We start from the raw sequence: 12,500 nt of genomic DNA, 5'->3' as shown, positions 1-12,500 counted from the left end.
GTCGGACTTTTTCTTGCGATTGCCTGGGGCACGACAAGTTCTTGGCGTCCTGGGGCAGAGAAACGTTTATAAACAGCCACTGACCCAATCACTGCTTTTTATTACATTCAGTTTTTTCTAAGATATATATTTTGATATATTACATAGATCGGTAGTAGTCATATCCAATGACCTTGCAGTACGTTAGATTGGTGTCCAGAAGTTAGGTTTTGGCTCTTATAAACTATATCAATATTACGAGTGAAAAAACTATTGGTTTACCTTGCTGGTTAATTTTTATATTTACAACATTTCAGATGAATAGAGTTATTTTTCTCCTTTTAAAGGTTTAAAGGGTCGCTCATTAATGGCAGAGGTAAGAGACAGTGACATTGCCCTAGCAATCAGGACAATGCCTCAGAGACTGACCATATATTATATGATCAGCGCCCAAGCCTCCTCTCCACCCAAGCTAGGACCAGGGAGGGCCAGGTGGTGGCTGATGATGACTCAGCAGAGAGACCTATAGGCTCCTCCAAACCCCTCAAACTTAACTCACAAGGATGGTAAGGTTGCAGGCACTAATGGCACTAACGAGTCTGAGCGGGACTCGAACCCCAGTCTGGCAAACACCAGACAGAGACGTTACTAATCAGGCCACAACAGTCATTTTGCTTTTATTTAAGACTGAGTATGATGTCAGTATGTAAATTTTTCCAAATTAGCTTTTATGTGTTAAGAAATTGGTTTAAAGGTCGTTCATGAAGGCAGATGCAAAGGAAAGAAATAATCCCTTGACAATACAATGCCCCAGAGGGTGGCCATATACAATATGATCAGCGGCCAAGCCCCCTCTCCAACCAAGCAAGGACCAGAGAAGGCCAGGCAATAGCTGCTGATGACTTAGCAGGTAGACCTATGTGACCCTTAACTCACAAGGATGGTGAGGATGCTGACTGCAAAAAACTAACAAGCTAGTCCAGATCACTAAAAGAGACATTTTCAATAGGCTACCACAATGAAGAAAGTAAACAGCGGTAAAGAGCACAATGAAGAAAGTAAACAGCGGTAAAGAGCACAATGAAGAAAGTAAACAGCGTTAAAGAGCTCAATGAAGAAAGTAAACAGCGGTAAAGAGCTCAATGAAGAAAGTAAACAGCGCTGAAGAGAGAACAATGAAGAAAGTAAATAGCGGTAAAGAGCACAGTGAAGAAAGTAAACAGCGGTAAAGAGCACAATGAAGAAAGTAAACAGCGGGTAAAGAGCTCAATGAAGAAAGTAAACAGCGGTAAAGAGCTCAATGAAGAAAGTAAACAGCGCTGAAGAGCACAATGAAGAAAGTAAATAGCGGTAGAGCACAGTGAAGAAAGTAAACAGCGGTAAAGAGCACAATGAAGAAAGTAAACAGCGGGTAAAGAGCACAATGAAGAAAGTAAACAGCGTTAAACAGCTCATGAAGAAAGTAAACAGCGGTAAAGAGCACAGTGAAGAAGGTAAACAGCGCTAAAGAGTACAATGAAGAATTAAACAGCGGTAAAGAGCTCAATGAAGAAAGTAAACAGCGGTAAAAGAGCACAGTGAAAAAAGTAAACAGCGCTAAAGAGCACAATGAAGAAAGTAAACAGCGGTAAAGAGCACAGTGAAGAAAGTAAACAGCGGTAAAGAGCTCAATGAAGAAAGTAAACAGCGGTAAAGAGCTCAATGAAGAAAGTAAACAGCGGTAAAGAACACAGTGAAAAAAGTAAACAGCGCTAAAGAGCACAATGAAGAAAGTAAACAGCGCCAAAAAGCACAATGAAGAAAGTAAACAGCGGTAAAGAGCTCAATGAAGAAAGTAAACAGCGGTAAAGAGCTCAATGAAGAAAGTAAACAGCGGTAAAGAGCTCAATGAAGAAAGTAAACAGCGCTGAAGAGCACAATGAAGAAAGTAAACAGCGGTAAAGAGCACAATGAAGAAAGTAAACAGCGTTAAAGAGCTCAATGAAGAAAGTAAACAGCGGTAAAGAGTACAGTGAAGAAGGTAAACAGCGCTAAAGAGCACAATGAAGAATTAAACAGCGGTAAAGAGCTCAATGAAGAAAGTAAACAGCGGTAAAGAGCACAGTGAAAAAAGTAAACAGCGCTAAAGAGCACAATGAAGAAAGTAAACAGCGGTAAAGAGCACAGTGAAGAAAGTAAAAAGTGCTAAAGAGCACAATGAAGAATTAAACAGCGGTAAAGAGCTCAATGAAGAAAGTAAACCGCGGTAAAGAGCACAGTGAAGAAAGTAAACAGCGGTAAAGAGCTCAATGAAGAAAGTAAACAGCGGTAAAGAGCACAGTGAAGAAAGTAAACAGCGTTAAAGAGCTCAATGAAGAAAGTAAACAGTGGTAAAGAGCACAGTGAAGAAGGTAAACAGCGCTAAAGAGCACAATGAAGAATTAAACAGCGGTAAAGAGCTCAATGAAGAAAGTAAACAGCGGTAAAGAGCACAGTGAAAAAAGTAAACAGCGCTAAAGAGCACAATGAAGAAAGTAAACAGCGGTAAAGAGCACAGTGAAGAAAGTAAAAAGCGCTAAAGAGCACAATGAAGAATTAAACAGCGGTAAAGAGCTCAATGAAGAAAGTAAACCGCGGTAAAGAGCACAGTGAAGAAAGTAAACAGCGGTAAAGAGCTCAATGAAGAAAGTAAACCGCGGTAAAGAGCACAGTGAAGAAAGTAAACAGCGGTAAAGAGCACAGTGAAGAAAGTAAACAGAGCTAAAGAGCACAATGAAGAAAGTAAACAGCGGTAAAGAGCACAGTGAAGAAGGTAAACAGCCTAAAGAGCACAATGAAGAATTAAACAGCGGTAAAGAGCTCAATGAAGAAAGTAAACAGCGGTAAAGAGCACAGTGAAAAATGTAAACAGCGCTAAAGAGCACAATGAAGAAAGTAAACAGCGGTAAAGAGCACAGTGAAGAGAGTAAAAAGCGCTAAAGAGCACAATGAAGAATTAAACAGCGGTAAAGAGCTCAATGAAGAAAGTAAACCGCGGTAAAGAGCACAGTGAAGAAAGTAAACAGCGGTAAAGAGCACAGTGAAGAAAGTAAACAGCGGTAAAGAGCTCAATGAAGAAAGTAAACAGCGGTAAAGAGCACAATGAAGAAAGTGAACAGCGGTAAAGAGCTCAATGAAGAAAGTAAACAGCGGTAAAGAGCACAGTGAAGAAAGTAAACAGCGCTGAAGAGCACAATAACGAAAGTAAACAGCGCTAACAACACATTATACCAACATAAAATCTTAATAAGGTGGAATTATTTGAGTGCCTACGCATGCTGCTCTTTTTTAGAATAAAAGAAAAAATAATGTATCACTAAAAACATATTTTGATAGCGTGATACCACACTGGAAACAGATGGTTGGGTGCATCGGCACCTCGGTGCGCCTGGAAGATAAGAATTTCATAAACGCGTTCGCGGCTGGAAGCTCTTCATAACATTGATTTACATAGTTTGGATAAGTTAGACGAACTGGGTCAGCACGAGGTGGAGTTCGACTCCCTTTCTGGAATGCTCATTTTCATTACTGCCGGAAATTCATCCTGAGGCACGAATGACGTCATAAGGAAGGTTTTCATTTATTTTCCTAGTTCTGGTGATTTTTCATCTTAAAGTATTCATTTTTACGTTTTAGCGATTTTTTTCTCCAGTGATACAACAAATTTTGTGACAAGGTCTTTTTTTCCTTGCATTTTCTAGCCTTTTCTTTCCTTTTGGGAAATAATGACAGGATATAATTCTTTTTTTATTTTTACTCAAATTTTTATTCGAGAAAAAATTATATTTTTTTTCTTTTCTTTGGGGGAATTTTATTATATTGATAAATTATTTTGTGTATTTAGTTTAAGTGATACTAGTTATATTATAATATGTATCAAAATGGAAAATGTGTTGAAATTTCCAAATTTCAGAGTAATTATTAAAATGGCCTTGGATTATTGTTTGTGTGTATATATATATATATATATATATATATATATATATATATATATATATATATATATATATATATATATATATATATATATATATATATATATATATATATATATATATATATATATATATATACATATATATATATATATATATATATATATATATATATATATATATATATATACATATATGTATATTGTGGTCAAGATTTATCCTTTTTTTATCTTTTATTTTATTGAATATTTTTGGTTTACTGGAATAAGTCTTACCTCTAATGTTTTTTCTTTTCGTTTTACAAATTTGGCGAAAGGATTCTGAAGAGAAAAATTAAATTAAATGAATTGAGAAATAAGATTTTATTGCAGAGAGAGAGAGAGAGAGAGAGAGAGAGAGAGAGAGAGAGAGAGAGAGAGAGAGAGAGAGAGAGAGAGAGAGAGAGAGAGAGAGAAATGCATCTTGTTGCCTTACACTTTCTCAGAATATGTTATTATTATTATTATTATTATTATTATTATTATTATTATTATTATTATTATTATTATTATTAGCTAACCTATACCCTAGTTAGAAGAGCAGGATGATATAAGCCTAAGGGCTCCAGCAAGGAAAATAGCCCAGTTAAAAAGATACTCCAGTTAGTGAAGGAAATAATTAAAGAAATAAGCTACAAGAGAAGTAATGAACAATTAATATAAGATACTTTAAGAACAGTATCATCATTGATATAGATCTTTCATATATGAACTTTAAAAGTAAGAGGAAGAAAGAATATAGAATATTGTTCCTGAGTGTATTCCCGAGTGTACAACTCAAGCAAGAGGACTCTATCCCCATGAGAGAGAGAGAGAGAGAGAGAGAGAGAGAGAGAGAGAGAGAGAGAGAGAGAGAGAGAGAGAGAGAGAGAGAGAGAATGATACTTCATAATGATACAAGTGAGTACTTAAACTTCCAACAGAGCTCCTCCGTAAAAAAAAGTGGATAAGATTGACGGATGAAACGTGGACTGGTGGCGGGTGAGGGAACTTTTAGTTGATTATGCATCCACCCAAAAAAGGATGAACGTAGAGGCTTCATCCATCAGCTGCAGTGCATGACGTCCTTCGGTGTAGGATATTCTGACATGTATTCCGAGAGATTCAGCGTCTGATATAATGGCTGAATAGCTGTATGTAATAAGGGACAACTAAATGTTGTATTCTAGAAGTTTTATTCCAGCTGTTACCAAGTTGTGGAATGATCTTCCTAATCGGGTAGTTGAATCAGTAGAACTTCAAAAGTTCAAAGTTGGAGCAATTGTTTTTATGTTGACCAGGCTGACATAAGTCTTTTTATTGTTTATATATGACATATCTGTTTTTGACGTTGTTAATAGTTTATATAGGACATGTCTGTTTTGACGCTGTTGCTGTTTTCAGAATGATATATTGTTAATTTATTCTCATCATTTATTTATTTCCTTATTTCCTTTCCTCACTGGGCTATTTTTCCCTGTTGGGGTCCTTTGGCTTATAGCATCTTGCTTTTCCAACTAGGGTTGTAGCTTGGCTAGTAATAATAATAATAATAATAATAATAATAATAATAATAATAATAATAATGTATTGAGTAATGAATGAGGTTGTTAGAGGGAATACAGACTGTGATAGCATGAAGTAAAGGGATAGTAATTATCAGATATATTTAGTGATGGTCCGAGTAAGATAGTACAGCAACCAGAAAGACAGAAATTCTAACAATAGTGATAATTAAAATAGTACAAGGATAGTGCTAATCCGAAATTATATTGATTGCGATAGTCTGACGTGCAGTGATGGTGATAAGTAACAACACAGTGATGAGTCAAGGAAGTATATCTCATTGATAGTGACAGGTGGTGGTAATCAGAAAGTAGCGTTGTCATAGTGAAGACGTACCGAGATGGTGATAACCAGTTATCACTGTGATTGCAGTTCATCATGAAAGAAGGGCATCTGATATTAGTGGAATGATAGTGATAATCAGAGATTACAAGAATAGTGGTCGTAGGTAAATCTTTTGAAATAATGATCGAGGGGATTTTAGTAAAGCATATGTTTTGTCATTCTTCTTTAGCTGAAGTTATGCATTATCAAACTATCCTCTGATGTGATGATAGCGGTGATGATAGTAGATAGAAGAAAAAGGATCATCATCAGTTCACCTGTAACTAAGAAATTGTGTTGGCCAGGAAGTATATACTATAAGATGGCCAAGAAGACATAACATAAAATCCTCTTGATACTGATAAAAATACAATAAATGAAGATACTATCAAATGATGAGGCTAGTTATACTGTAAGAAGGACAGTAATGGCAAGATTGATTTGTTCAGTGATAATAGAACTTTAGAAGTTCAAACTTGCAGCTAATGCTTTATTTTATGCTTGAACAGGTTGACACGAGTCTCTCCTCATAGTTTATACAGTATATGACAGATCTATTTTAACGTTGTTACTGATCTCTGGATATTTTATATTCTTTAATCACAACTTCTTATAGTTTATTTATTTTCCTATCTCCTTTCCTCACTTGGCTATTTTTCCTTGTTGTAGCCTTAAGGTTTATAGCATCCTTCTTTTCCTACCAGGGTTGTAGCTTAGCTAATAATAATAATAATAATAATAATAATAATAATAATAATAATAATTCACAGGAGCAGAATTATTTAAATCGGCAGAAATAGGTATATTCAGAATGCCCAAAAATTAGAATTTATATTAAAAAAACAAAAAAAACATTTGTGATATTGTAAATCCTAAATAGTTGCAAAGGATAACTAGATATTGAATCCTCCAAGCATTGTAATATCCTGATTAAAGTCTTTACATCCTGTTGTGTCCTGCACATCTAAAGAAACTTGGGAGGAAAAATTTCAGTACTTGTGACCTTGCCCACTAGGAACCTGACTGGAGTTTGGAGGTGGAATTTAGAATTCCTTCTTCTTCTTCTTCTTCTTCTTCTTCTTCTTCTTCTTCTTCTTCTTCTTCTTCTTCTCTCTCTCTCTCTCTCTCTCTCTCTCTCTCTCTCTCTCTCTCTCTCTCTCTCTCTCTCTCTCTCTCTCTCTCTCTCGCGCGCTGCAATAAGAGGGCCAGTAGCTGAAGAAAAAAATATTTGCTATATTCTAGTTTCATAAAAAATATGGCTGCTGCTTCAAGTAGCCTTGTAAGACATTATTATTATTATTATTATTATTATTATTATTATTTTTATTATTATTATTATTACTGCTGCTGCTTCTAGTAGCCTTATAAGACACAGTTTTATTATTATTATTATTATTATTACTGCTGCTGCTGCTTCAAGTAGCCTTATAAGACACATTATTATTATTATTATTATTATTATTATTATTATTATTATTATTGATGTTGTTGTTGTTGTTATTATTATTACCTCCGCCAACGTTTGCCGTTGTTTGTCTGTTTTTTGCTTGTTTGTTTTTTATGCTGTGTTAACAACTTCCTGGCCACAATTTTACTCCAAGTTTAGTGAAACTTTCAGGGATTAATCACGATATTGAGACGTGAAAGTGACTCAATTTTGAAAGTCCTAGGTCAAAGGTCAGGGTCAAGTTAAAGGTTAAGAAAAAGACTGCCGTGACGGAGATCTGCGCTCTACTAAATACCCCTTTAGTTATTATTATTATCATTATTATTATTTTTATTATTATTATTATTTTTACTATTATTATTATTATTATTGTTATTATATTACTACTGCTGCTGCTTCAAGTACCCTTATAAGACACATTAATATTATTATTATTATTATTATTATCATTATTTTTTACTATCATTATTATTATTATTATTATTATTATTATTATTATTACTACTGCTGCTGCTTCAAGTAGCCTTATAAGACATATTATTATTATTATTATTATTATTTATTATTATTATTATTATTATTAGTGTTGTTGTTGTTGTTGTTACTGCTGCTGCTTCAAGTAGCCTTATAAGACACATTATTATTATTATTATTATTATTATTATATTATTATTATTAGTGTTGTTGTTGTTGTTGTTGTTTTTTTTGTTAACAAATAGCCCAATCAGAGCCTGTAACTAATAAATCTTTGTCCATCTTCCACAGACAGTCTAAGCTCGAGCGAACGAGCGGTGGAATCCAGGGCCGACACCGTAGCTTCAGACACCACAGAGAGATCAGGTAATTTCTCCCTTCCTACATGTTCGAATTTCGAGGAGTCAAGGTTGTTCTATGCTTCGTACTCCTGTGGAAGTCGACTTAACGTTTCCCCAATTGTATCATATTTTAAGCTTTATTCGTTAAGGAAAGAATTTAATCACGCGAAACTGAAGCCGACTTTCAGAGGATGCGAAGTCAGTGGTTTTTGGAGGAATTTGTATGGTACATGTTTTGTCTGAAAAAAAAATTATTAAAAGTCAATTAAAAATTTCATTTTTATCATTTTAATCACTTAATTACTGATATAAGATAATTCTCTTTTATTTTGATATAAAAACCTATCCTCTATTATCTAGAGTGAATTCATTTAGCCAAGCGCAAACCATTGTGTTTCTAAATTAAACTTTGATTAAAAAAAGTTTCAAAAGTTCAGAAAGTAGTTAATTCGGAACATGAACTCAATTAAGCGCAAAGCCCTCCAAAATAGCTAGAAACCTTATCAGGAATTTAAGATCATTTGGACAAAGCACTGTTGGTGAGTACGCAAAGATCATGGAAACGAAAGTCGTGAGCTGTCGAGACCCACTTTAACAAAGGTGAAATCAATGCGATTGTTCTTTGAAAGATTTATATTAAAGGTAAAGATTTTTGAAGAATTTTAAAGACGCTGATGTCTCCCATTTCACGAAATAGTCGGTAAAGTAAATTGCTATTACTTTGAAAGGGAAAGATTTCCTAAAAAAATTTGAAAAATTAATGTGAAAAATATTGTAAATTATCATAAAGTATTTCATGATATAGAAGTTTTCGAATTCGAAAACACATTTCCAAATCGTGGAATCCATTTTTTCTTTTTCAAAATTTTTATAACTTGTCAATGATTAGTGAAAAGTTAATTACCTAATGTTTTAAAGTTCAGTTAAGTATTTGACTTAAAGAAACCTTGCCCAATTCTTGAAAAACTAGAATTTCGTGTCTATAAGGTCTGAGATCAAATTACATTTTTAGTATGTTGGTTATGGAAAGTAAGACTTAAAGTTTCTAAAACCTAAGAATAAGTTCAAATTTAAAATTGATTCGTTACAAATTTAAGCAAGTCAGTAAATTTCCAAAATTTTATTCGAATATATATTTGATATTAAGAAAAGTAATTTATATCTTAAAAGAATTCCATTATTTGACAAAGTCTGGTAAAACTCAAGTCTGTAACAAGTCTGTAAAGTACTTTTTAAACCGTTGACGATTTGATAAGACTTCGGCCAAAGAGAAATATAAATCTAGACTTTTAAAGAATCAATGGATGCCGGAATTTTTAAAAGCTGTAATTAATATTTAATGAGAGACAAGATTGAAATTTTATGTTTTTTAATAATAGAAAGAAAGGTCGAGACACGCTAAGACTTTTAAGAAACATAAAGTTGTTTATTTTATTCATTTGATTTAGTTATTTTTTCTACATTAATTTCAGTTTATGCCTAAACATAGCATGATATGAATGTTGCTTGTCCGTCAGTGCTTTTGATGTCCAATTTGTTAGTTATTCATGGACAATGTTTGAAGATTATATCGAGATTTTAATTTTTTTTTTTTTTTTTTTTTTTTTTTTTTTTTTTTTTTTGATGAGGAATTTTGAATGTCCTTGAAGAAGATATTCACTCTTAAATCTTCATTGCCTTTTTGAAACATGACCTAACTCAGAATGTTTTGTTTAATTTTATATGATGGAATTTTATAAGAAATAAGTTTTATCTAAGATACTGCTTTCTAAAAAGATTCTACGTCTTTTTTATTCAAATATTTAGTCTGTTTTTGTATAGCTCTTATGTATAGTTCTTATTTGTATATCATTATTATGTGTTGGGTAAGGATGGAAAAAGAGTTTACACTCGTTAACGAGAATGCCTTAGAAGTCGACTCCTTTATCTGGGCTCACATCTCGACTTAATGGCCTCAGATGTTACATTATAATGTACGTCATTTCTTGAGTTGATTGTTGCTTTGTTCAGTATATATCTAAAGATCAGAACGATAACAAATTAATAAATTAACTCCTCATCTGTTAAGATTATAAAACTCAAGGCTGTTATCTTTTTCCAACTTTAGCCTAAAAAATTTGTCAAAATATAAACATGTATTTCTACTACTGTTTGCATGATCAGCCTGTTTGGCCTTGCAATGGTATACTATAACACTATTTTTATCATTGCATCCGTCCTTATTGACAGCATTTTAATGATAAAAATCCTTGAATGGTCAGAAAATGAACATTGCTATTCATGTTTGTGATATGCGATGTCTTGTCTAATAAACCTGATTTTAACTGAGTATGTGGTAAAAATTATTAATTTTTTAACTGCTTGTGGAACGCTAGCATGGTCTGCCTTAATTGTCCTTGTAGTATAAAGTTATTAACTAAGCTTACTTAGCTGAGTCCGTGGTTCGTCTTCCACTATAGGCCTAATCAGTAGGGTTCGTGGGGGTATGCCTCCATGAGTAAAGCTCGGGAAAATCCAGTGTGTAAGAGGCAGGTGTAATCTGCCATTTAATGAGGTAAGGAATTGGAAATTAAAGATAAATAGAAAAATAAATGTTTTCTTAACTGAATGCGGTCTAAATATATACAAAGGAGACGCCTGTTTTAAAAGAATTTCTTAAAACTGACATTTAGATAATTCTCAGCTAAGTGAGCAGAAGAAAAGGTTGTTGTTTTTGTTGTTGTTGACTTTTGTTTTGGCACTTCGACTCAAAACCTCTCTTTAGACGATGCTCCAGCATGAGGAGACTTCGCTTTTCAATTTTTTAATTTTTTTTTTTTTTTTGGTATTCTTTCATTTTTATGAATACCTTTGTACAGTATAGTTCTGTGAATTTTTCCCCACTTACCCGTCGCTATTAACAATTTTTCCTTTCTTTTATATATACATTTCGTAACATTTACACGATACCCAAATCACATGATGGTTCCATCACGGTAGCATTCTGTACAAAACCTGTCTTTTACGTGTTTCTTCCCTAAACTATACAATTGTTTGTTATATCTATATTCACAAATGGGTATACTGTACATCAAATCTAACGGCCTCTACAATTGTTAGATTCTTTGTAGAATGAGAGTTACAGGGACCTTGCTGTACAATAATTTAGTCTCGTCTTAGTAACTGTCGTCTTTTTAACGATAATAATTTTCTTGGTAAGAAAGCATAGAATATATTAAATCACTCAAAAATACATATGTATGTATATAGATAGACAGATAAATATGTATATGTATGTATACAATATGAATATCACACACACATTATATATATGTGTATATATATAAATGTGTATGTATCAATATATATATATATATATATATATATATATATATATATATATATATATATATATATACATACATACATATATATATACATATATATATATATATATATATATGTGTGTGTGTGTGTGTGTGTGTGTGTGTGTGTGTGTGTGTGTGTGTGTGTGTGTGTGTGTGTGCATATTTACAATATATATATAGATAGATAGATAGATATATAAATTCATATATATATATATATATATATATATATATATATATATTACCGATTCTCATTCGTAAAAAAATCTAATCTAGAAAAACATAGATTATGAATAACTTATGTGATTTAGTTTCTTTTTGTCTTAATTTTTCGTGTATAAATATAATGACTAACTTTTGGCTAAACAGTGACTTTTGTATATATTGATTATAATCTTAATTAATTTCCAACACTTTTTCTGTGATTAGGTTCACCTAATTTCCATTAAAGCTTAACGAGATAATATTAATTTTTCTGTGTAGACTATATTGCCAGGATCTCTCGTGTTCATTCATTGGATATAAGTCATTTGTTTTGACTGGTGTTTTAATTATTTCTGTAATCGGGTAATTGTGTAGGGCATGGTACAGCAGGATACAGGAATTCTCGGTACACCTCGTTCTGATGAAGTGCACCAGCCACGCCTCTATTGTGCGTCGAGTTCATGTATTTATCCCCGTCCACCTCCTATACCAACTATCTCTAGTCTACACTATCTGTTTGGTTACGCAATGCGAAGTAAGGGTGTGACAGTGTTCTTCTTCGGAGCAATATGTACCAAGAACGCCTGTGTCCAACTGTACATGTATAATACGACAATATAAGGTTTCCCAGACTTTAACGAGCCGAGAGAAGATTGTGACTCAAAGGCAGGATGAAAGCAACTGAGTAACTTTATTGCAGAACACTTGCTTTGTATATACATAGATACTCAAAGGCTACAGGAAATTTCCTGTTCAGCCGTCACCGCACCGGCTAACAGTTAACTGTGAGAAAAACAGAAATGTTATTTCAGGTTCTTGTCAGTGCGAGGGGAGAGCCAAGATTCAAG

General features: G+C 33.2%; 1 protein-coding gene across 1 annotated transcript in view; it reads left to right on the top strand.

Annotated features, from left to right (window-relative positions):
* LOC137633129 (uncharacterized) overlaps positions 1-12,500 on the top strand; it is a 476,875-nt gene that overhangs the window by 105,386 nt on the left and 358,989 nt on the right. The window contains exon 2 of the mRNA XM_068365289.1: positions 8,052-8,126. Coding sequence (XP_068221390.1) covers positions 8,052-8,126 — 75 coding nt within the window. The remainder of the gene's footprint in view (positions 1-8,051; positions 8,127-12,500) is intronic.

Source organism: Palaemon carinicauda, chromosome 42 (assembly GCF_036898095.1).
Source record: "Palaemon carinicauda isolate YSFRI2023 chromosome 42, ASM3689809v2, whole genome shotgun sequence".
NCBI classification, from domain to species: domain Eukaryota; kingdom Metazoa; phylum Arthropoda; class Malacostraca; order Decapoda; family Palaemonidae; genus Palaemon; species Palaemon carinicauda.
This window is presented reverse-complemented; position numbering and strand designations above follow the sequence as displayed.